A 19,759-nucleotide genomic window follows, 5' to 3' on the forward strand; every position below is an offset into this window, starting at 1 on the left:
GTCTGCTCGCACGGGGTGAGAAACCGTAACCTGCTGTCATTAGCCCTTGCTGTGCCCCAAGGCTGCTCTGTTGGTAACATTACAACCGGTGCCTTTGGCAGGTCTGTGTCATGATAGTGGCAGCTAATGCCCAGGAGCGCAGAGCAGACCAGGACCCCCCGTGGGATGGGGCGGGGGGCAGCAGGGCTGGCAGACGGCTTGGGGACATTGTGGGCTGTTCCCAGCCTTTGCTTGGCACAGGCAGGGCAGAGCACGCAGTGAGAACATAGCTCCATCGAACACAGCTGGCAGAGCTGAACACGTGCCCGCAGCAGGTCTGCTTCACTGAGCGCCTGCTTCTGCTGCAGGCAGGCTCCTGAGGGAGAGCTGGAAACTGAGCTGTTGCCGCCTGGTTTTCACTATCCCTTTCACTATTGCCTGTGAGGAGAGGCACCGGGTGTGCCGCTGGGTGCAGGAGTGCCATGCCGTAGGCGCGGGTGCCACTGGTGCAGAGCAGTGGGGTGGTGGCCAAGCAGGAAGCCCTGGGGGACGCCCCGTGCGGGCTGCGGCAGCGGCTCTGCACGCCTCCCTCGCCAGCGGTTCCCATTTTGGCACAGATATAAAGGTGGTGTGGGCAGGGAGAGCCCGGCAACAGTGCAGCACAGCGGGGCAGCCGGGATGGGAGCGCAGAGCCTGGCGGTGGCTTGCGGGGCACTGGCTTTGTGCCTGACACTCGCTGGGGCCACCAACCCCGGCTTCGTGGTGAGGATCACCCAGGCAGGCTTGGACTATGGTGGGTTCGGCTTCTGATTTCCCTCCTTGCAGGTGTGCTGGTGGCCGAAGCGCAGAGCTGGGTGCTCGCTCGGAGGGTCTGGGGTCCTGGGGCAGGATGGGGGGAGCCTCGGCCACGGGTGCCGAATGCACCATCACCCGGGGCTTCAGGGTCATGCACCCGCCTGCCCTCACCACCACCCTGCAGAGGGGCAGGAGTGCCCGGTGCTGCGGGGGTCTCGGGGGGCTGCACCCAGGTGGTGTCGGGAGGGGTGCAGGGCGGGAGGGTCCTGCTCTCATGGCACGTGTCTGGGCAGCAGAGCCATGAGCCCTGGAGGAGTGAGCTACAGAGGGGAGGAGGTGGGGAGCTGCAGCGGGGGGCAGTGACGGAGATGGATGGGCCTCGTGCTGGTTTTATTGAGGCAGGCAGAGCCCCGGCTCAGGCGGAGCGCTGTTATGGATTGAAATACACTGTGAGAGAAACAGCTCATTTACCCAGCAGCTCTGCCAGCCGCACGGGAGAGGACGTGATCCCCTTCCCAGATGGATGCAGGGATGCAGCACTCACTCATGCCGTGCTCCATCCAGCTTTGCCCGCGGGCGCTGGACATGGACTGGCATGGTGCTCAGGACCTCCTGTACGTCTTGCACAGTGCCCAGCCCAGAGAGCGAGAACTGGGTCCTCTCCCCCCTTTCCATGCCGCCTGGCCACCACCTTCCCTGAGGCAAGCAGGCAGACGTCAGGCAGAGCGTTGCCCATGTGCTCACAGGGCTCTGTGCACTGAGATCAGCTTTAAAGATAGCCTGGGAGGTGGAAAGCAGCCAGGCCATCGCCTGGATGTTTCCTTTAACCCTTTCGCTGTGTGCCCAGTGCATGCTCCCAGCTCCGGAGGGAAGCGCATGGCTGTGACGGTCTCCCTCTGCCCTTGCAGCCCATCAGCAGGGGATTGCGGTCCTGGAGAAGGAGCTGGCCCAGCTGAAGCTGCCGGACATCTCGGGTGACTTTCGCATCCGGTCTGTGGGCAAGGTGCACTATGAGATCTCCAGGTGAGCCCTGCCAGCACCCCGGAGCGGCTCGCTGCCCCCCAGCCCACGCGAGGGGCAGGAGGGGTGGGGGAGGACGGGGAGCCCCCGGAGCCTCGAGGACCGTCCTGTCCCTTCCACAGGTCCCTGAGAGGTTGACCCTGTCCTCAGTGCAGGCATAGATGCTCCCGCTTCGCCCTCCTGCCCAAAGGGGAAAAAGGGAAGCGGGGTGATGGCACTCTGGGTGCGGGCGGATTTTGTGCAACCGAAGCCCGGGCGGTGGAGGTGACCTTGCCCGTGGGAGCAGGGCACTGTCTTCCATGTGGAGCAGGAGACCAGCCCCTGTGGAGATCCCAGCTCCTCGCTGCCCCATTGCACCTCTCTGCTCCCACTGCGCAGAGTTTGGAGCTGCTGTTTTGGTGGCTCCAGGGACCACGTTTCCAAAGGAGATGCTTTGCTCTGCACTTTGCCGCAGCAGGACAGGACCTGGGGATGCTGCTGGCGTGGTGGCCCTGCTCCCTCCCTCCCACCCCAGCCGTGTGCCCGGGGGTGAGGCACCCCTGTAATGTGACTTTTCTCTTATTCTTTTTTTATTTATTTTTAGATTGAACCTTCGCAGTTTCCACTTGCCGTACTCGCGGATTTCCCTTGTCCCCAACGTGGGCCTGCAGGTCTCCATCTCCAACGCCTTCGCCGAGGTGGACGGGAACTGGCGGGTGAAGATACACTTCATGTGCGTGCCTGGCTCCCCCTCTCCCTGCTTGGGTGTTTTGCTCTGCCTCCCCCTCTCTGGGTCTGGACAGGTTTTTTCTCCTCTCCCTTGTATCTGGGCAGCTGTTGCTTTGCTCTCTGCAGATGTCTTTCCCGCAGCTGGGCTGCAGCCGCTGTATTCCCGATGCACGTCTGGCAGCCCCTCGCCCTGGGGGAGCCCCGCCAGGTCTCCCTCCCTGCGAGGAGCCCTGGGAGCTGGCCAGGCAGTGTTTATCCTGCTTGCAGGTGGTTGGGGAGACAACGTGAAAGCCATCGCTCCTCTTGTGGCATCTGGGGCAATAAGGGGTGGTCCCTCCCACTTGCTTGCACTGGGGAGCACCTTCCTGAGCACCCGCAGGGACAGACCTGAGCCGGGACCGGGGGTGGGCAGAGGTCACTGCCACTCGTACAGCCACCGAGATGGATAAAACAGGGTGGGAGGCAAGAACAGGGTGGATGATGGAGGAGCTGTGCATCAACTCTCCTCTTTCTCTTCCACTTGCTCTTGGTCCTCTCTATTTAAAGGTTACCTCTCCTAGTTTATGTTCCAGTGAAATTTGGTTTCCCTGAGTTTAAAAGCCTTCTTGGTCTCCTCTGGGTGCTCACTAGAAGGGAGAGGCTGAGCTAGATAGATCCGTCCCAAAGCTCTGGATGATTTGGGGTCCCTTCACCAGGACTCGCCAGTGAGAAATGTCCCTTTCTCACCCTCCTCTCCCTGCAGCCGGAGCCATGGTTCATTTCACCTGAACGTGGAGAACGTCTATATCAAAATCATCCTGAAGCTGGGCAGTGACGCCTCTGGGAAACCCACCATTGAAACCTCTGACTGCAGCACCCGCATCTCCAAAGTCCGGGTACACTTTTCGGGCAAGTTTGGGTACGTAACTTCACTGTGCAGGTCTAGAAACGCTGCGTGTTAGCCCGTCTGCCACGGGAACGTGGCTTCCAGGCCCTGGAGCAAGGAATAAGATGTCGTCATATCTGTAGTCCCCTCCTGCCCACAGGCTGCCTGCGCTGGCACACCGTTAGTCAGCTGTCTCCAGACTCTTGCGATATACTTCTCATTCAGAGATGCAACTGAATGAACTTGAATCTGGTCTGAATTTGTCCCGCTGGGGCTGCGCATTTAAGGGAGACTTAAGGCAGTCACTAGACTTGCGTGCATGTGGTTTACAAGCAGGTCTGTTTGCAAATGTAAACCCTGAGGCAAAGGTAGATGCCAAATTGGTATGGGAATGACTTTCCCCAGTGTCCCGCACCTCTAGTGTCTCCCTTTCCTGGCAAATACTTCTGCAGCAGCCTCTGAGCTAAAGAAGGACTCATCTCTGGTTTTCTCTGCAGATGGCTTTACAACCTCTTCCATAGTGCTATTGAGTCCAGATTCCGGAAGACCTTGGAGAGCCAGGTATGTGAGCGAAGGAGGGCAGAGCTCCGGGTTTTTCTGGTGGTCTTTAGCTCTCACTTGTAGCTGATGTGCTCGAAGGATCGTAGAATTCACAGGGATTTAACCAGAGCCAGAACACACGGGCCTGTTGCCAATTTGGTGAAAACCGTGAGGAATGGGCATTGCTAACTGCAGTCTCCGTAGCATCGTGTGGCTCAGGCTGAATTTGAAACCTGCAGCTGTTGCCAAAGCCCAGCATAATTGGTTCCTAATTAACAAAGACTTTTCTTTCCATGTGGTCAGTTAATTAGATCTTATGCCTCGGCCAAACCCACTGTAACAGAGGAAACCTGATCAGAGCTGTGCTTTAAATGGCTGCACTCCTGTATGCTTTGGGGAGCCCTGGGGGAGAAATTCTCATTTCTGGATCTCGGACACTTGCTGTCTTGTTTTAACGGGGCGCATCAGGGAGGCCCTGGTACCCTCCGCCCAGTACAAAAGCCGACATGCAGGAGACCTGCAACAAGACATGGAAACAAGCTGTTAGCAGTAATTACTACACGGCTAACTGGCATGAGTTACAGCCTCCCTGGATGTGAACCTTGCTCAGGAAGGAGGCAGTTGGAGAACAGGCAAATCCCACCCCCACAGCAGATCCCGTCCTGCCCGGGCGCTATTCCCGATGCCATGTAGCGGCTTCCCCAAGGCCCCGGGAGTGGTGGCAGCAGATGGGCTGGCAGCAGGAGCGAAGCCGGGGCTCAAAGGCCTCTTCTGCTGTTTCGCCTCCTGGAAGGAGAGCAGCTCTGGGACTCCGAGGGGACCTCTGCTGCCCTGCACTCCTCCTCCAAGCCCCCTTTGCCCAGCACACGTTTCCCACTGTCTTTCTCCGTGTGTGAGATGGTGTGAGGGGCAATGGGGGGGAGAGGGCAGGGGCTGGGAGTGTGCTGCACTGGGACCCCAAGGCACAGCCCGGTCCCGACCCAGCTCCAGCCCTGGCAGCCCGTGTGTGCCTCCTGCTCTCGCTGCACACGCTTGGGCAGTCCTTGTGCCACCAGTGCCAGGGGGACCCGGTCACTGGGAGATCCCGGTCACTGGGATCAGGGCTGCGTTTGCTCGTCTGCAGCACCATCCTCCCAGGCAGCGACGGGTTGTTTCCAGACAGACAGACGAGTATCAACTGGGCACAGGGAAGAGCAGCAACCCTCTGTCGATAAGGCTGTGCCCAAGGCTCTGTTCCTCCTCTTCCTCGCTGGCACTGCACAGCCAGCGGCTGCGTTGCTGTCAGTGTGGTGGCGGCTCCTCCGGAGCTCTGCATCTCGCTATCAGCTGCTGCAGGCCGGATGCCCGGTCAGACAGACGATGGCCTGATCCTGCCTGGCAGTTCCTGTGCCGTTATGGGGAAAGCATTGGAAGAGAACTTGTGCAGATTATCTCAGCCATCTGCAGGACTGTGCCCTGCAGTAATTTTCCTGGGCCAGTGTTTAGCCTGCAATTAAATCCCCCACTAATGCCGAGGCTTCACCCGTGGATGGCGGCGGCAGAGGGATTTGCTCTTCTGTCCCAGCAGCACAGAGCTGTAGGAACTCAGAACAGCTCTGCTTTGTCGGTGCAATTAGTGCTCCTGCCCCTGCAGGGGTGCGTTAGCTCTTTCAGTTGCTCTGCTTTGGCTAAGTCTTGGCTGCTCAGCACAATTCATTCCAGCATGGGCCACAGGAAAAGTCTCACGCGTGAGACTCCTTCCAAGGGGCTCCATGGAGCTGAACTGTGGGTGGGGAACTTGCTGTAAGCAGATGTTTGCAGGTATAAACCTGCTTGTATTTTGGACACTTAATGTGCTGCCTGATGAATAGAGACGAACATCATTGTGTGCTCTTTTATTTAAGCAGACTTTTGGAAGGAATAAAAATGGCACCGGGCAGCAAAGCAGAGAGCGCGGCTGAGGCTTTGACCGGGGGGGTGTGATCAGGCCGCCCCCGGCAGAGCTGCCCTTGCTCAGCTTTGTTGCCTTTCTTCCCGCAGGTCTGTGAGAACGTGGCCAAGTCTGTGCGCAGCGACCTCCAGCCTTACCTCCAGACCCTGCCAGGTACCAGGCGGGGGCTGCACGGGGTTCTAGAAGCGTTTCTTCCTAGCATTTCCCGGCCACGAGGCCAGTGCTTTACCTTGTGTCCACTCATTTCCTTGTATTTCTGCACCCAAGTTGGGAGCTGGGGAACACTGTATCAGCAGAGACTTGTCACTGTGCACCCTGTCCGGCCGCCGAGGCCACTCGTCTGCACACAGCCTCCAATGAGCCATGCCCCGAAGCTGGCAGGGGCACGGGCTGCCTTAGCCAGGGGACCCAGACCGTCCCTCAGCTCCAGGAGTTAGTCCGCATGACTGAGAAACAGGCAGGAGGGAAATGTGATTTTTTGCTTCTGAACAGAAGCAAGCACACGTGAAGCTGTTACTGAGCTGTTGCGCTGGGAAGCCCGGGCACAGCACTGCCTGCATGTTGGCAGAGGCAATCTGCTCCCAGCTTCCCCGTGCCATCTCCCTCTCACTCATCCGTCTGTCCTTTGTTTTACAGTCACAGCCAGGATAGATGCCATGGCTGGGATCGATTACTCCTTGGTGGCACCCCCAACTGCTACCGCCCAGTCCCTCGATGCGGAACTGAAGGTGAGAGGCTGCCCTGGGAAAGGTTGAGTTGGCTGATGCCGTCACCGCAGGCGGGTGGGGAACCAGGTTTAGGTACCTCCTGCAAATGCTGTTTTCCTGCTCAGGTCAGCGGGTGAGTCCCACCACCCTCTGCTCTCCTGCTTCACCTCTCTCCCTCCTCCCAGGGCAAATTCTTCTCCCTGGCCCACCGCTCCGCCGTCCCCTTCCCTCCGCTGGCACTGGCCTTGCCCCCGGATCACGACCGCATGGTTTACTTCGGTGCCTCCAGCTACTTCTTCAACACAGCCAGCTTTGCCTACCACGCAGCCGGGGCGCTGGTCTTCGAAATCACAGACTCCATGGTGAGTGGTGCAGGTGGGATGGGGGCTGTGCCCATGCCTCTGGGCAGCGGGTTCAATTTGCAGAGGAGCTCCGGCGGCAGCCTGCGGTCTCGGAGGGCCCCCCCGGCTTCCCCAGCAAGCTGCCCGGAGGCTGAGAGCTGGGGGCTGCTGGGGCCGTCCAGCACGGCAGCGCGTGGGGGCAGGAGGGCTGATCTTGCCACGGGCTCGGCCGCACCGTCTCGCCCCGGTGTGACTGCTTTTCCCTGCAGATCCCAAAGGGCGTTGACTTCCACTTGAACACCTCCACCTTCTCAGCCTTCGTTCCCCAGGTGAGCGGTCCAGCCCTGCCTCCCCAGAGCTCCTGCCACGCACAGCTGGGGGTTTGCTCTGTGCAAGGTGGTCCCCCCAGGAACAGGAGTTTGTGCCGCTCTCCCTACCCTCTCTCTGCTCCTCTGCAGCTAGAGAAGATGTACCCAGACATGCTGATGAAGTTCAGGCTGTCTGCCCCATCTGCCCCATTCCTGAACATCGGACCAGAGGGGCTCTTGCTCAAGCCTGTTGTGGATATCCAGGCTTATGCCATCCTTCCCAACTCCAGCCTGGCTCCTCTCTTCCTCCTCAGCTTGGTGAGTTCAGACACAGCCTGTGGCAGTGACTGTGGTCCTGGCTGGGCAGATCCCATCAGTGAGCTCTCTCCTGCATCTCAGTGGGGCAAAGATGGGAGTCTGAGCTGTGCACCACCCTCCTGCTGTGTTCAGCAATGCTGAGCTATCACTGCCGAGCTCCTGCCAGGAGAGGTGCCAGACACTGTCCAAAACCAGCCCAGTCTTGGTGCAGTGGGAATGTCCCCAACAAAAAAATATCCGAGCTGACAAATACCAGGTTTAACGCTGCATGCAAACGTGCCCCTGGATGGGCAGCAGTCCCGCTGCATTTCCGCTGGTCGGAACCGTTCCCCCGAGTATCTGGTTTGGGGTGAGGTGGGGTGAGCATTGCTGGAGCACTGCACTCTCTCCCCAGACAGGCAATGTGTCCGCCGTCATCAACGTGAAATCCGGCCACGTAGTTGGGAGCCTGAAGGTGGGCAGGTATGGAAGGGGAGCAGCGCAGGGGAGTGGCTGGGGGGATGCTTCTGGTCTGAGCTGCTGGGGACAGAGGTGAGGTGGAGAGGTCCCGGGGATGGGGACCCAGTGCGGAGGGGGTGAGCTGGGCCTGGAGGGAGCGGGAACTGCACGGCCATCAACAGGAGGCACCAAGGTGGGAACTGCTCCCTCCATTGGGCAGCCTTCACAGCACTGCTTCTGTCTCTGCGCAGGATGAGGCTCTCTCTGAAGCATTCGGATGTTGGCACTTTCCAGGTATGCTATCCTTGACCACGACCGGAGCCCCCAGCATGGAGGCAAGAGCCTGCTGGGGGCCAAGGAGAGGGCTCATTCCCCCCTGTGCCCCAACATGGGACCTGGGGCTGCACCCAGGACCCCATGCCGACCCCATAGACACCTCCTGCCTCAGCCTGCGAGACTGGGAGAGGATGCAGAGCCAGATGCCATTGCCTCTCTCACCCCTACACTTCCTACCCCACCAGTGTGGCCAAACAAAGCCGCTGGTCTCTGGCAAAGCGTGTGCCCATCCCAGCTCCTTGTCTCTTTTCCTTTTCCTAACTATCCTCCAGTGCCTGGTCACCTGCTCTCCTGCAGGCTAAAGCTCTTTTCCTTCCCCCTCTCTCCGCTCCCTAGGTGCGAACGCTGCAGTCCGTGATGAACATACTTGCTTCCAGTATCCTGCTCCCGCGTCTTAATGGTGAGAACCTGCTGGGGCGAAAGGGGGTGCTGGGGTAGTCACTGGCCAGGTCGCTCCATCCAAGCAGGCCCAGCACGGTAATTAAATCCCTGTTGCCAAGCCTGATCCGTGGGTAAAACCTGCAGCGAGTGCAGGAGACAGCAGTAAAAGCGCCTGGCAGAGGCAGGCTGCAAGCAGCAGCGGACAGGAGCCTCTCTCGGTGCTGTGACATGCATCCAGCAGTGAACACAATGGAAAAAATGAGCACAACACCCATCCTAATGCTTTCCAGACCCTCTCCCCTGCTCGCTGCTTCTCATGACTCCCCAGCAAATGGGGCCAGAGCAGGGCTGGTGGCTGCCAGGGGTCTGCGGGGGGGGTGGTGGCATGGCACAACATGCAGCCCCCAACCCTTCTGTGGAGCTTGGGAGGAATTTCCTCTGCCTACTCTGGGAGCAGTGGGGGCAAAGAAAGGGCAGGGGGGAGGAGGTGGCCGCCTGCTTCTGGAGGTGGCCTGGGAGCTGGGTGACGGCCCGTGCTCCCTCTTGCTCCAGTTCCCATCCCAATGCGGCCACATGTGTTGTCTCTTCCAGCCAGGTTAGATGAGGGCTTCCCTCTGCCACTGCCGGACAGAATACAGCTCTCCAATATCCTCGTGCAGTTTCACCAGGTGAGTGAGGAGGAGCACCCAGCCCTGGCCAGAGCCCGTCCTGCTGCTGCCGAGCCCCCCGCCTGCTCGCACGGCGTGCAAAGCCACTTTCCCTGCCCATGCTGGGCAGCAGCGGGCAGGAGGGTACACTCTGCCGGGATCCCAGCAGCACAGCTGCAAACCAGAGCCCTGCTTGTCCCACTCGCACAGTGGGGGTCCGGGCTGTGTACCCCCCCGGGGCGGCACCACATCATTCTTCAGTTCTTAAACCCAGGGCCTGAATTTCTCAAGACGCTTTTTATAGCACACGCAGCTCTGCGGCAGCGTTCGCCCCGAGCCCCTGCCTTCCCCGGCGGGATGCTGCGTGTGAGCGCAGAGCACTCACAGACACATCTGCCTGCGGTGGGACAGGCAGCGCCTGCCAGACTGGGTGGAAGGAGCCCTGCCGGGTGCTGGGGAGCGGAGAACGCCCCTCTTTCTTGTGGGAGCCCTTGGGGAAGCCCCAGAGGGGTGCCACTACAGAGATGCCGAATATTTATTGTGGGGCGTGGCTGTGAAATGTCTTCCGAGCCCTTCCAGGGCTAAAATTAGGCACAGGGGCTGGCGGAACCACACGTTCCAGGCCCATCCATCCTCCCTCCCCGAGGCGCGGTGGGTGCTGCCAGGGCCTGTCGCAGCCCCACACTTTCTCTCTTCCTCCCAGAATTTCCTGCTGCTGGGAGCAGACGTCCACTATCAGCCCCGGGGATGGAGATAAGGCGACGAGAGGGACCTCGAGCACCGAAAATGCCCCCTTCGCCCCTTGCCTCCCCCCGGCCCCGCCGCCGGCGCTGAAGACCACGGGTTCTGCCGCAGCCGTCCCCGCCGCCTGCCTCGGCCTGGACCGCGGCCGGGGGCAGAAGCACCCCCGGGGCCTGAGCCAGTGTCCCCCGGCCGGGCCTCACCCAGCGCTACCGCGAGCGGGGGGTCCCCTCCCCTCCCCTCCCTTCCCCTCCCTTCCCTTCCCCTCCCTCCCCTCCCCTCCCCTCCCGCCTCTGCTGCGCCCGAGGCAGCTAGCAGCAATAAAGGCGGCCGGCGCTGGGGTCGCGGCTGTGGTGGTGCTGTCACTGCGGTACCGTCCGCGGGCCTTCCGCAGCGGGCCCGGGGGGTGCTCGGGGGGTGCGGGGAGCCGCCCCCGGGGGAGGGCGGGCGCCCGGGAAGGCCCCTTGGGGCTATTTTTATCCCTGCGGTGGTGGCAAAGCACCACGGACCATCACGCCTACGCCGTTACTTCACTCTTCCGCGGCGGGGCCGTACCCGCCCGCCCGCGGGGCCCCCGACTCCTCCCGGCAGCGGGGCGGGCCCGGCGGAACCGCGGCGGAGCGGAACGCAGCGCCGAGGGGCGGGGGCGCGGGCGGGGCCGCTTTGGCGGCGCACGGCGGGGCCGCCCCCTCCTCCTTCGCGCCCGCCCCGTCCGTCCCGCAAAGCGCTCCGCCGGCCGTCGCCGTGGCAACGCGGCCTGGCCCCGGGGCCTGGCGCGGCCATGCTGCCCTGGAGGCGAGCGCTGCGGGCGGCGGGGCTCCTCCGCTCGGCCGCCGCTGTCCCCTGCCCCGGGGCCGCCCGCCGAGCGCGCTGCGGGCCGGGCGAGCCGCCGGTGGGGCGCGGGGCCGCGCTGCCCGCGGGGCCGGACCTGCGGCACTTCCTGAGAGGGGCCGCCGCGGGGGAGCCGCGGCCTGAGCCGCGGCCGGGCTCTGCCCCCGGCACCGGGAAAGGTCTGTGGTGCCGCCGCCGCCCCTCCGCGGGCGCTGCCGACCCCTGCGCGGCGGCCCGGGTGCCGTGGCGCGGCTGGGGCCGGGGCCGGGGCCGGGGCCGGGGCTGGGCCGGCCCCCAGCGCTGGTGGGGCCGTGCCCTGCGGCCGTGGCGTGCTGCCGGGCCGAGGCCGGCCGAAAGGGCTGCGGGGGTCAGCGGTGCCCCGCAGCCGAGCGGAGGGTCGGTGCAGCGTGCGCGGGGGAAGCGAGTTGTTTGGGTGCTTTTGGGGCCCAGGCGGTTGTTTTGCTGTTAGGAGGAGTCCGGCCCGTTGGCCACGTGCTGAGTGCTGTGTCTCCCCTCGCCATGAAGATGCGCTGGGGAGCGGATTGCTCTGGCACCCCTCTGCAGCCCGTGTGCTGGGCTGTCAGCCGGCGCTGTGCCAGAGCTTTCAGGCTGTGATGCCCGGGGGAGGGGGGTTTCATTGCGCTAAATGTTACACCTCAGTAATAGCACAGCTTCTGCTGCTCTGCAAGCCACAGCCCAGACCTGTTGTGTGCAGTGACATGTGCTGAGGCGCTCGGGTTTCCCAGTGCCACCAGCAGAGTCTGTCTTTATTTTTGCTTTATCCTTTCTGTATGGGCTGCAAGCGAAGGAAGCTTTTGTGCTGCTTGCCTGCGTCTTTCCAGTGGTGGGACTGAAGGTTCCTTCCTATAGAAAAGGTCATAGAAACAGGTTGTAGATGAAAGCACCGAGGCAGGCTTTGGCGTCACACCGCCTTTGTTGCAGTGTACCTGGAGACGTATGGCTGCCAGATGAACGTCAATGACACGGAGATCGCCTGGGCCATCCTGCAGAAGAATGGCTACGTGAGGACAAAGGACCTGGATGAGGTAAGGCACCTTGGCAGCTCTCCTGCAGCGCAGGTCTGCGAGGGCGTCTCAGCGCTGCTGTGCCCGCGAGTCCTGGCTTTTGTCTGGAGTGCAGTCCTGCAGGATGTTGTGATTTTTGCAGTCTAAGTTCTGTGGAGTAAAGGAAGCTACTTAACAAGCGCACTAGAAAGCTGTGGGTTGGTTTTTTTCTTTAAACCGCTGGGTTTCCTCTCAGTCGGAGAGTGATTGGACACAGCGGGATGCTCCTGAGTCATCTTTGGCTGAGTTTACTTCTACCATTTAGTGAAAGATTCTGTTCGTCTTCTGTTAGTTTCTTGTACCTTTGTTGAAACCCACCGTGTACTTGAGCAGATCTTTTTCACTGAGTTAAATGAGTTTTATAGTCTGCCTCTTCAGGTTACCTGTGCAGGGCATGAGTACTTATCGTTTGGCTTTTACAAATTCTTTTTCCTTTTTTGTTGTTTTCAATTTAGGCAGACGTGATTCTCCTTGTCACCTGTTCCGTGAGGTAAGGAAACTTTTGTCGCTGCTGGTTTTGGACGGTTTTTAAGGAATTACCGTTCGAAAACCAAGGCAATAAATGTGTTGTGTGCAGAAAAGAGCATGCAGATATGAAACTGCCTGTTTAGTTGAGGGTAGAGCTAGCTGATGCTACAATGCATAACATTAATTGTGCTATGAATTGCTTTTCTATACAGTGAGAAGCAGCTCTTTGGTAGCGTAAGCTCTGTCTATGGGCCGTTAGAGACCTGCACATATTTGTGCTTTAATGATTTTTAATTTTTTTTTATTCCATCTTCTCTTGAACTGAATGTCTCTCTAGTACAGAGTCTGTACTTTAAAAATTTGTGAAATACGTTTAGGGACAATTTGGGATATAAATATATAGGGAACTTTGCTTGTTTTTTCTGAATGCGGAAGATAGCAAATGCTTATTGTCACTTGCAAGGTCGCTCATATTGGCCAGCTAAAGCAGACTTTTTCTCTGCAAGAGCTTAGTCCCTGAGTTGTTTCTGCAGTGCAGATGCTCCCAAGCGAGCGAAACGATAGTAGATAAGATAGCGTCAAGACATAATCCACACACCACAAACGGCACTTTCAGGTGCCATCAGATCCATCAGGTGGATGATTCCCTGTCTTTAGCTGAATTCTCCTCTTGAAGCACTTGGGCTGCTTCATTCTGGGGGACTGTTAAAGTGCAACAATCTGAATAACCCCTGTTTTCCTGGCTTCCCAGGGAGAAGGCAGAGCAGGCTATCTGGAATCGCCTGCGGCACCTCAAGGCGCTGAAAGCCCGGCGGCAGCAGGCTTGCTTACCTCTCCGCATCGGGATTCTAGGTACCTGGTGGGATGCGCAGCAGTGGGTAGCACGCACTGTTGTGCTGCATCCCATCGTGCTGCGTTTCCTCCTCCACTCTGGCGGCATCAAACCTCTTCTGCAGGGTGAAAGCAGCTAGGGAAGGGGTACGGAGGGTGGGCGCTTCCTCACAAGGACCCTTCTCCTTTGGCGGCAGGATGCATGGCTGAGAGGCTTAAAGAGGAGATTCTGCACAGGGAGAAGCTAGTCGATATTGTGGCAGGCCCTGATGCGTATCGTGACCTTCCCCGGCTGCTGGCTGTGGCAGAGTCTGGCCAGCAAGCTGCTAATGTCCTCCTGTCACTAGATGAGACTTATGCAGATATTCTGCCTGTCCAGACTAGCGCAGGTGGCACGACAGCGTTTGTGTAAGTATCTTTTTTTCCTGTGTATGTTTCTGTGGTTCTGGTTTGGAAATACTGCTGTGTAAAACAGACGTGTCCATGACAGCAGCTGCCCAAGAGATGCAATGCGTGGTTGCACTCGCTCCTGGCAGCCCAGAGGCATGAGTCTACCAGACTGTGTGTTTGTTGCTTCTTCGCTGTCTGACTGAACCCTGGAGAGACTGCCCTGTGCTCTGGCTGTCTGTGGGCTTCTCTTACTTTCCTTTGAGAACGTTGATTGTCTACACCTGAGGCTGCACCAAGTGATTTCTGTCCCCCTGACGCCTGTGCCTTCCTAAAGTCTGTGCCTCTCTCATCCCCTGCCTTCTGATATGTCCTGCCATAAGTTCTCCTATTTAATTCTTCTAATCGTCCATGCATTGTAACTTCTGTTAGTTTTGTTTCCATTTGTCCAGTTTTGGTAATAAGATTCCCAAACATGAAATCAGACTCTGCTCAGCGTGGCCAGAGAGTACAGAAGGACAGTATCAGCCTCTGTAGGAACAGGATGCAGAAGGATCTTTCATCACTGCCACATTGCAGTGCAAGTCGGTGCCTCATTCGTTGCTTTCCAAGTTTCTTGGAAATGTGCATGGAAAATTAGGAGGTGTTAGCTAGGGGCAAGCAGAAGTCATCTCCAACTGGAACAGTCTGTAAGGGGAAGCTGCAGAGCTGTGTTCAGAGCTGGTGCTGTGTGTGCTGCAGGCCAAGGGAGTTGGCTGAAGGCAGCAGTGTTGGGCCAGGTCAAAGCAGGGCAGGATGCAACATGGATGATTCTTCCGGAGCGATCCTAGTATGACCTGCACTTTACCTCTTGGCAGATCTATAATGCGGGGCTGTGACAACATGTGTAGCTATTGCATCGTGCCCTTCACCCGTGGCCGTGAAAGGAGCCGCCCCATCGCGTCCATCCTGCAGGAAGTGAGGATGCTCTCGGATCAGGTGAGGCAGACCTTCCTTCCTACCTGCCCCAAACCGGGGGGTGGAAGGACGGTTCTCAGTGGAAGTGTTTTCAGTGATAGCTTTGACCAATGACACCGCCTTTATTTGTGGAGGTGAGGTTACCATAGGGTTCCACCAGTTGCTTTTTGATTCCCCTTGTAATACTCTGGGACAGACAGGGAAGGGAGGGCTTCCCTTGGAGACTCCTCCTTGAAGTAAGAGTAAAACCGTGTCTGCCCTTGCAGCTTAGCCGTCCTGGCAGGGTTATATTTTTTCCTCTCTGTTTATTTTTGTAGGGAGTGAAAGAAGTGACCCTTTTGGGTCAGAACGTCAACAGCTTTCGAGACATGTCTGAGGTGCACTTTCAATCAGCTGCTGCCCCAGTCCTCAGTCGTGGCTTTAGCACAGTCTACAAAGCTAAACCAGGAGGCTTGCGCTTTGCACATCTTCTAGACCAGGTTTCCAGAATTGATCCAGAAATGAGGATCCGTTTCACCTCTCCACACCCCAAGGATTTTCCTGATGAGGCAAGTGTAAAATAAACACCTGGACCTCTGCTTGCAGGCAGCTCTCAACTGCTATCTGTGGGCTGTGCTTCCTTCCTGAAGGGAGCGTAGAATCACAGAATGGGAACAGCAGCTGCTGGGAGAGGGAATGTTTGTGCTAAAGCTGGCAGGTTTGCAGTTTGCTGGCTTATCCCCAGGGAAGACTCTTCGCCTTGGCATCCTGGTAGACTTGAGCTGTCTATGATGTTGTCTCCTGATTGTCCATCACAGGTCCTGCAGCTTATCCAGGAGCGACACAACATCTGCAAACAGCTTCACCTCCCAGCCCAGAGTGGAAGCACACGAGTCCTGGAGGCCATGCGACGAGGGTGAGTGAGCGCCATGGGGAGTCCTGTGCCCTACCTCTCTGATTCAGGGTGCTGGTTTCTCCTCACCGATGTTGCGGTTTTCTGATTAGCAAATCCATGTGTTGTTCATTGCAGATACACAAGAGAAGCCTATTTAGAGCTTGTACACCATGTGCGTGAGTGCATTCCAGGTAGGGGCTCCCTTTAGCTCCATCTGAGCTCAGCACAGCTGTATCTTACTGTTATTTCTTGAGTGAAGTGTTAGTCTCTTCCTTGAGGGAAGTGTAAAGCTGCGTCTCTGTTACAGGAGTGAGCTTAAGCAGCGATTTCATTGCCGGCTTCTGTGGAGAGACGGAAGAAGATCACCAGCAGACCGTGTCCTTGCTGCGGGAAGTCCGCTACAATGTAGGATTCCTGTTTGCCTACAGCATGAGACAGGTGAGTGTAGGACCTGATGGAGAAGACTCTTATCTCTGGGTATCTCACCTAATTCCTGAATGCTGTTTCTCACAATAAGACCCTAAAAAAAGAAGCTATTGAAAATAATGCCTAAAGGCTTGGTATATTGGTAGATTTTTTGCTTGCATGCAGCACTTGTAGGGTATGTGGTTCTGCAAGGGCCATCTTTGTACCTGAAAGGCTTCCAGCTCCCTCATGTGAGCATCAGGGTTGATTACTGACTGGGTGACCTGGTTCTGCAGATGCTCCAGAGTCATCGCAGTGAAGCAGCCATGTCTGCGGAGACCTGGCTGCAGGTACAGTTTTCTTTGCTGATGAGAAATTGTGCTGATGTAGCTGGGCTGGAGCGCAGCTACAGGGACTCTGTCAATCGAGTCTGGAGAGAAGTGGTGAATTTTCAGAAGGTGTTTCCATGAGAAGAGTGGATAGCTGACAAGTCTCCATTAGAATGCTCTCCAAAGTGTAAGATGCTGATGGGGAAGAGGACAGGAGGTTGGGAAACATAAGGAAGCAAAGGAGTATGGATCACCTTTCAGCACATGGAACTACAAGTAGTAGAACCCATTGCCTGTTCCTGTGGACAGACAGGCAACAGACACATCTTGCATAGGAGATGCAGAGCTGCTCCACACAGCCACCGATCCTCAGCGCCCTACATCAAACCTTCTACCAAAAAGGTGGTGCAGAAAGAATGTGAGGAACTCATAAAGATGTTGCTGGTGCTGAAAACGTTCCTTGAGACTGGAAATACAAACTGTAATGTGTGGAAAGCTGTTGCTTGAAGAGCAGCCAAGCTGGCTGGGGTCAGACAAGGTTCTGATCTCAGACTGTCTGTTTATCAAGGAGCCACACTTGCTTTGTCTGTTTACAGAAAACCCGGGCATATCACCGGCTGCAAGACGATGTGCCTGCAGACATAAAAAAGAGGCGGCTGGAGGAGCTCATTACTGTCTTTCGAGAGGAGGCTGCAAGGGCAAATGAGGCAATGGTGGGCCAGTCTCAGCTAGTGCTGGTGGAGGGGGTGAGTGTGCCTGGAACAGGGTTGTCCTTCTCCCCTCTTGCTGGCCAAGAGGCTCTTAGGCTGTACACAGCAATTGTCACCTCTGCCTTCCCTTCTCACTTTCCCCACACAATCCTAGGACTCCAAGACCATGTCTGCACACTTAAGCAGACAGCCTGATTTTTCCAGAGTGCTGAGCTGGGCACAGGGGGATGGGATGGGTTAGAGACATGTCTCTGGCCAAGCACTGAATTAGTGCAGGCTTTGAAACGTTGGCTTTGGCATGTGGGTGTCAACATAGCAGCTCTGGCTATAGGACTTTGTTACATGGCGTGCGTAACAGTGTGGAATGTGGATTTTAATACTGCCAGTAGTGCTCAATTAATTCCTGAGGCAATAAAGCCCAGCAGTGAATCAGACCTATTGCCATGCAAGTAACGTTCCCTGTCCTCCTTTCAGCCCAGCAAGCGCTCTGCCTCGGAGTTGTGTGGGAGGAATGACGGCAACATCAAGGTGATCTTCCCTGATGCCGAGATAGAGGATGCTGCGGGCTGCAAGGCTCTGGTCAGAGCCCAGCCAGGGGACTATGTGTTGGTGAAGGTGACCTGCTTACAATACTTGTTTCCTTGGGCTCTTTTTCTTGCACAGTGCTGTTCTCTAGAGCAGCTGCTGCCAGGAGAGCCTCAAATTAGAATGGATCCTCCTCAGCCTTTCTGTTCCTGAGGACTGTTGTGCTGTTTCTTTCAGGTAACCTCTGCCAGCTCTCAGACCTTGAAGGGAGTTCTGCTCTGTCGTACTACCCTCTCCCGCTCTGCGGCTTGTCATTGAGGTAACCCTGCTGCCAGTGGACAAAAGCAGGGCATTTTCTCCAGGAAGAAACGAGGAAGTTTGGTCAGGTGGAGATGGGGTAGAAACAGGGAGATGTATGTATATTAATATATAATATTAATAATAAAATATATATATTTCTGTTTTGGCAACAACCTACCCCCCATAGATCTGTGCAAGTCTGTAGGCAAAAGGGATGGAAGCTGTGTATGGACTTGCCAAACCCAAGTACTGTGTGATCTTGTATTTTCACTTGCCCTCAGGCTTGGCCCACCCTTGCCGTGCTGCAGGTCTGTCCTCTGACTTTGATCACATCCTCTAATGCAGCCCAGCCTGAGAAATTTATGTCTGCGGAGTAGGTCATTCTTGCGAGCTCAGTTGAATTTAGGAGCTGCAAAAACTGGTAGTGCCTAGAAAATACAGCTCCAGTAACTGCTGGAGGGTGGCAGGAGTACTGCCAAAGGGGACAAAGAACTCAAAGAACGGGAGAAGATTGTGATGAATTCTTTCCAAATATTGGTAGCTTCCCTATTTGCAAAATGCTTGGGAATGGAAGTAAGAACCTGCACCATCCCTGCATGATGGAATATGGCACTGAACTGTCACTGGAATGTGAAATGGTGTCTAACATGCACAAGTGATGCTTAATTTGTTGTATCTGTGGCTGAGGGAATGCAGCCTTGCCCTTGCACTGGGGATATTTGGATCTAGATTAGAGAGGAAGGATTTCCCTGTCTCCAGACCTAAGGGGGTGCGTGGTAAGGACTGACTGCCAGCCGAGGGTTATCTCTGGCCTGTTAAAACTTTAGGTGCAGCTTCGTAATCCAAACATCTGTGGATGTACTTCCCTTTGCTCACTAGAGGAGAGAAATGGCCATACCAGTTTAAATGGCCAATAACTTCTTTAAGTGCATCTTACAGTTCCTTGTTTTTATCAGCCTGCAGCTAATCCTGGCTGCATCGCGTCACATTCCAGCCTGGTCTGCTGAATTCAAACAAGTACCTGTAACCTGCACTTGTAAGTAAACTCTCTCTTATGAGATGTGAGAAAGAATCACCCCTTTTAATACAGATAATCATGTTATTAAAAGAAATCATTGTAAAGGGCTCAATGCAGTGACAAATTTCGAAGGAACAGCTGATCAACTCTTAATAGTGCAGTCAATACATGAATTTGCAGATTTTTAAATAAACCTGAAAGGGTTTTGCTAGAAAGTCTTCTGCTCAGCTTTTTCTGGGATATAATTGTATCCCTTTGAAAACAGTATGGTCTCATTAGACCTTCGTTTAAGAAACAAATACATTTTGCTTATTATCTCAGAGCTGATTCTCTTCTAGAAGTGAATCCGCACTAGTCAGCGTGGGTTCTGAGGTGCTAACAAAGACACAGTACCGTTCTGCTCTCCTGCCTCCGAATGGGAAAGTGTCTTAGGCCCAAATTCACAAACCAGGTCAGACCTCCGCTGCCCGGTGAGTGTAAGCCTTTGGCCAGTGGGTCTTTAAGGAAGAGGCAGCGAGAATCTCTTCGGTTTGAAATACCAAAGGGAGCAGCAGGATGCATAAGCATCATCCCTCAAAAGCGACAGGCACTGAAGCCAACGTGTGCTTACTAATTAAAACAACCGGGTAAGTGGCCCAGTTTTAACTGCCTGCAGCATCTCTTTCAGCTCATTTTTCCCATGCATCTTGAAACCGTGACCCAAGCCAGCACCCCCTGAAAAGGGCTGATGCCCACCTTTCTCTGCTCGTTTTGACCTTCTCCCCACAAGCACCTATTCCAAGTGAGAAATGCAGACTGCGGTGTGCCCTCCTTGCTCCATCCAGCTTTGAGGGCAGCTGCCGTCGTTTTACAATCATTATTTTAAGAGCAAGAGACTAATGAGGAGGAGAGCTGGGTTTTACATTTTGATGAGAAGGTGATAATGCTCGCTGCACCAACTCCCGAGGGAGCCGTAGCGCTTACCATTTGCCTCGCCTCCTTAGTTTTTATAGGCCTCAGGAATGAA

The 19,759-nt window shown here is 56.4% G+C and overlaps 2 protein-coding genes across 2 annotated transcripts; both read left to right on the forward strand.

The window, feature by feature from the left end:
• The first annotated feature begins 657 nt into the window (after nucleotides 1-657).
• Nucleotides 658-10,150, forward strand: LOC104258211 (bactericidal permeability-increasing protein-like). Its single transcript, XM_059827216.1, has 15 exons — nucleotides 658-772; nucleotides 1,683-1,797; nucleotides 2,378-2,506; nucleotides 3,245-3,400; nucleotides 3,865-3,928; nucleotides 5,927-5,990; nucleotides 6,474-6,565; nucleotides 6,730-6,906; nucleotides 7,155-7,214; nucleotides 7,344-7,511; nucleotides 7,906-7,973; nucleotides 8,201-8,243; nucleotides 8,622-8,685; nucleotides 9,258-9,334; nucleotides 10,017-10,150. Exons 1-15 carry the CDS (start codon nucleotides 658-660, stop codon nucleotides 10,068-10,070), a joined length of 1,446 nt encoding a protein of 481 aa, XP_059683199.1. The 3' UTR covers nucleotides 10,071-10,150.
• A 685-nt stretch (nucleotides 10,151-10,835) lies between these two features.
• Nucleotides 10,836-17,899, forward strand: CDK5RAP1 (CDK5 regulatory subunit associated protein 1). Its single transcript, XM_059827157.1, has 13 exons — nucleotides 10,836-11,064; nucleotides 11,828-11,931; nucleotides 12,405-12,439; nucleotides 13,169-13,269; nucleotides 13,446-13,656; nucleotides 14,493-14,613; nucleotides 14,910-15,140; nucleotides 15,390-15,487; nucleotides 15,602-15,657; nucleotides 15,774-15,904; nucleotides 16,797-16,946; nucleotides 17,385-17,525; nucleotides 17,673-17,899. The coding sequence occupies exons 1-13, from the start codon at nucleotides 10,836-10,838 to the stop codon at nucleotides 17,751-17,753; spliced, it is 1,689 nt and encodes a 562-aa protein (XP_059683140.1). The 3' UTR covers nucleotides 17,754-17,899.
• Nucleotides 17,900-19,759: the final 1,860 nt, after the last annotated feature.

The sequence above is a fragment of the Gavia stellata genome, chromosome 20, assembly GCF_030936135.1.
Source record: "Gavia stellata isolate bGavSte3 chromosome 20, bGavSte3.hap2, whole genome shotgun sequence".
Lineage (NCBI taxonomy): Eukaryota > Metazoa > Chordata > Aves > Gaviiformes > Gaviidae > Gavia > Gavia stellata.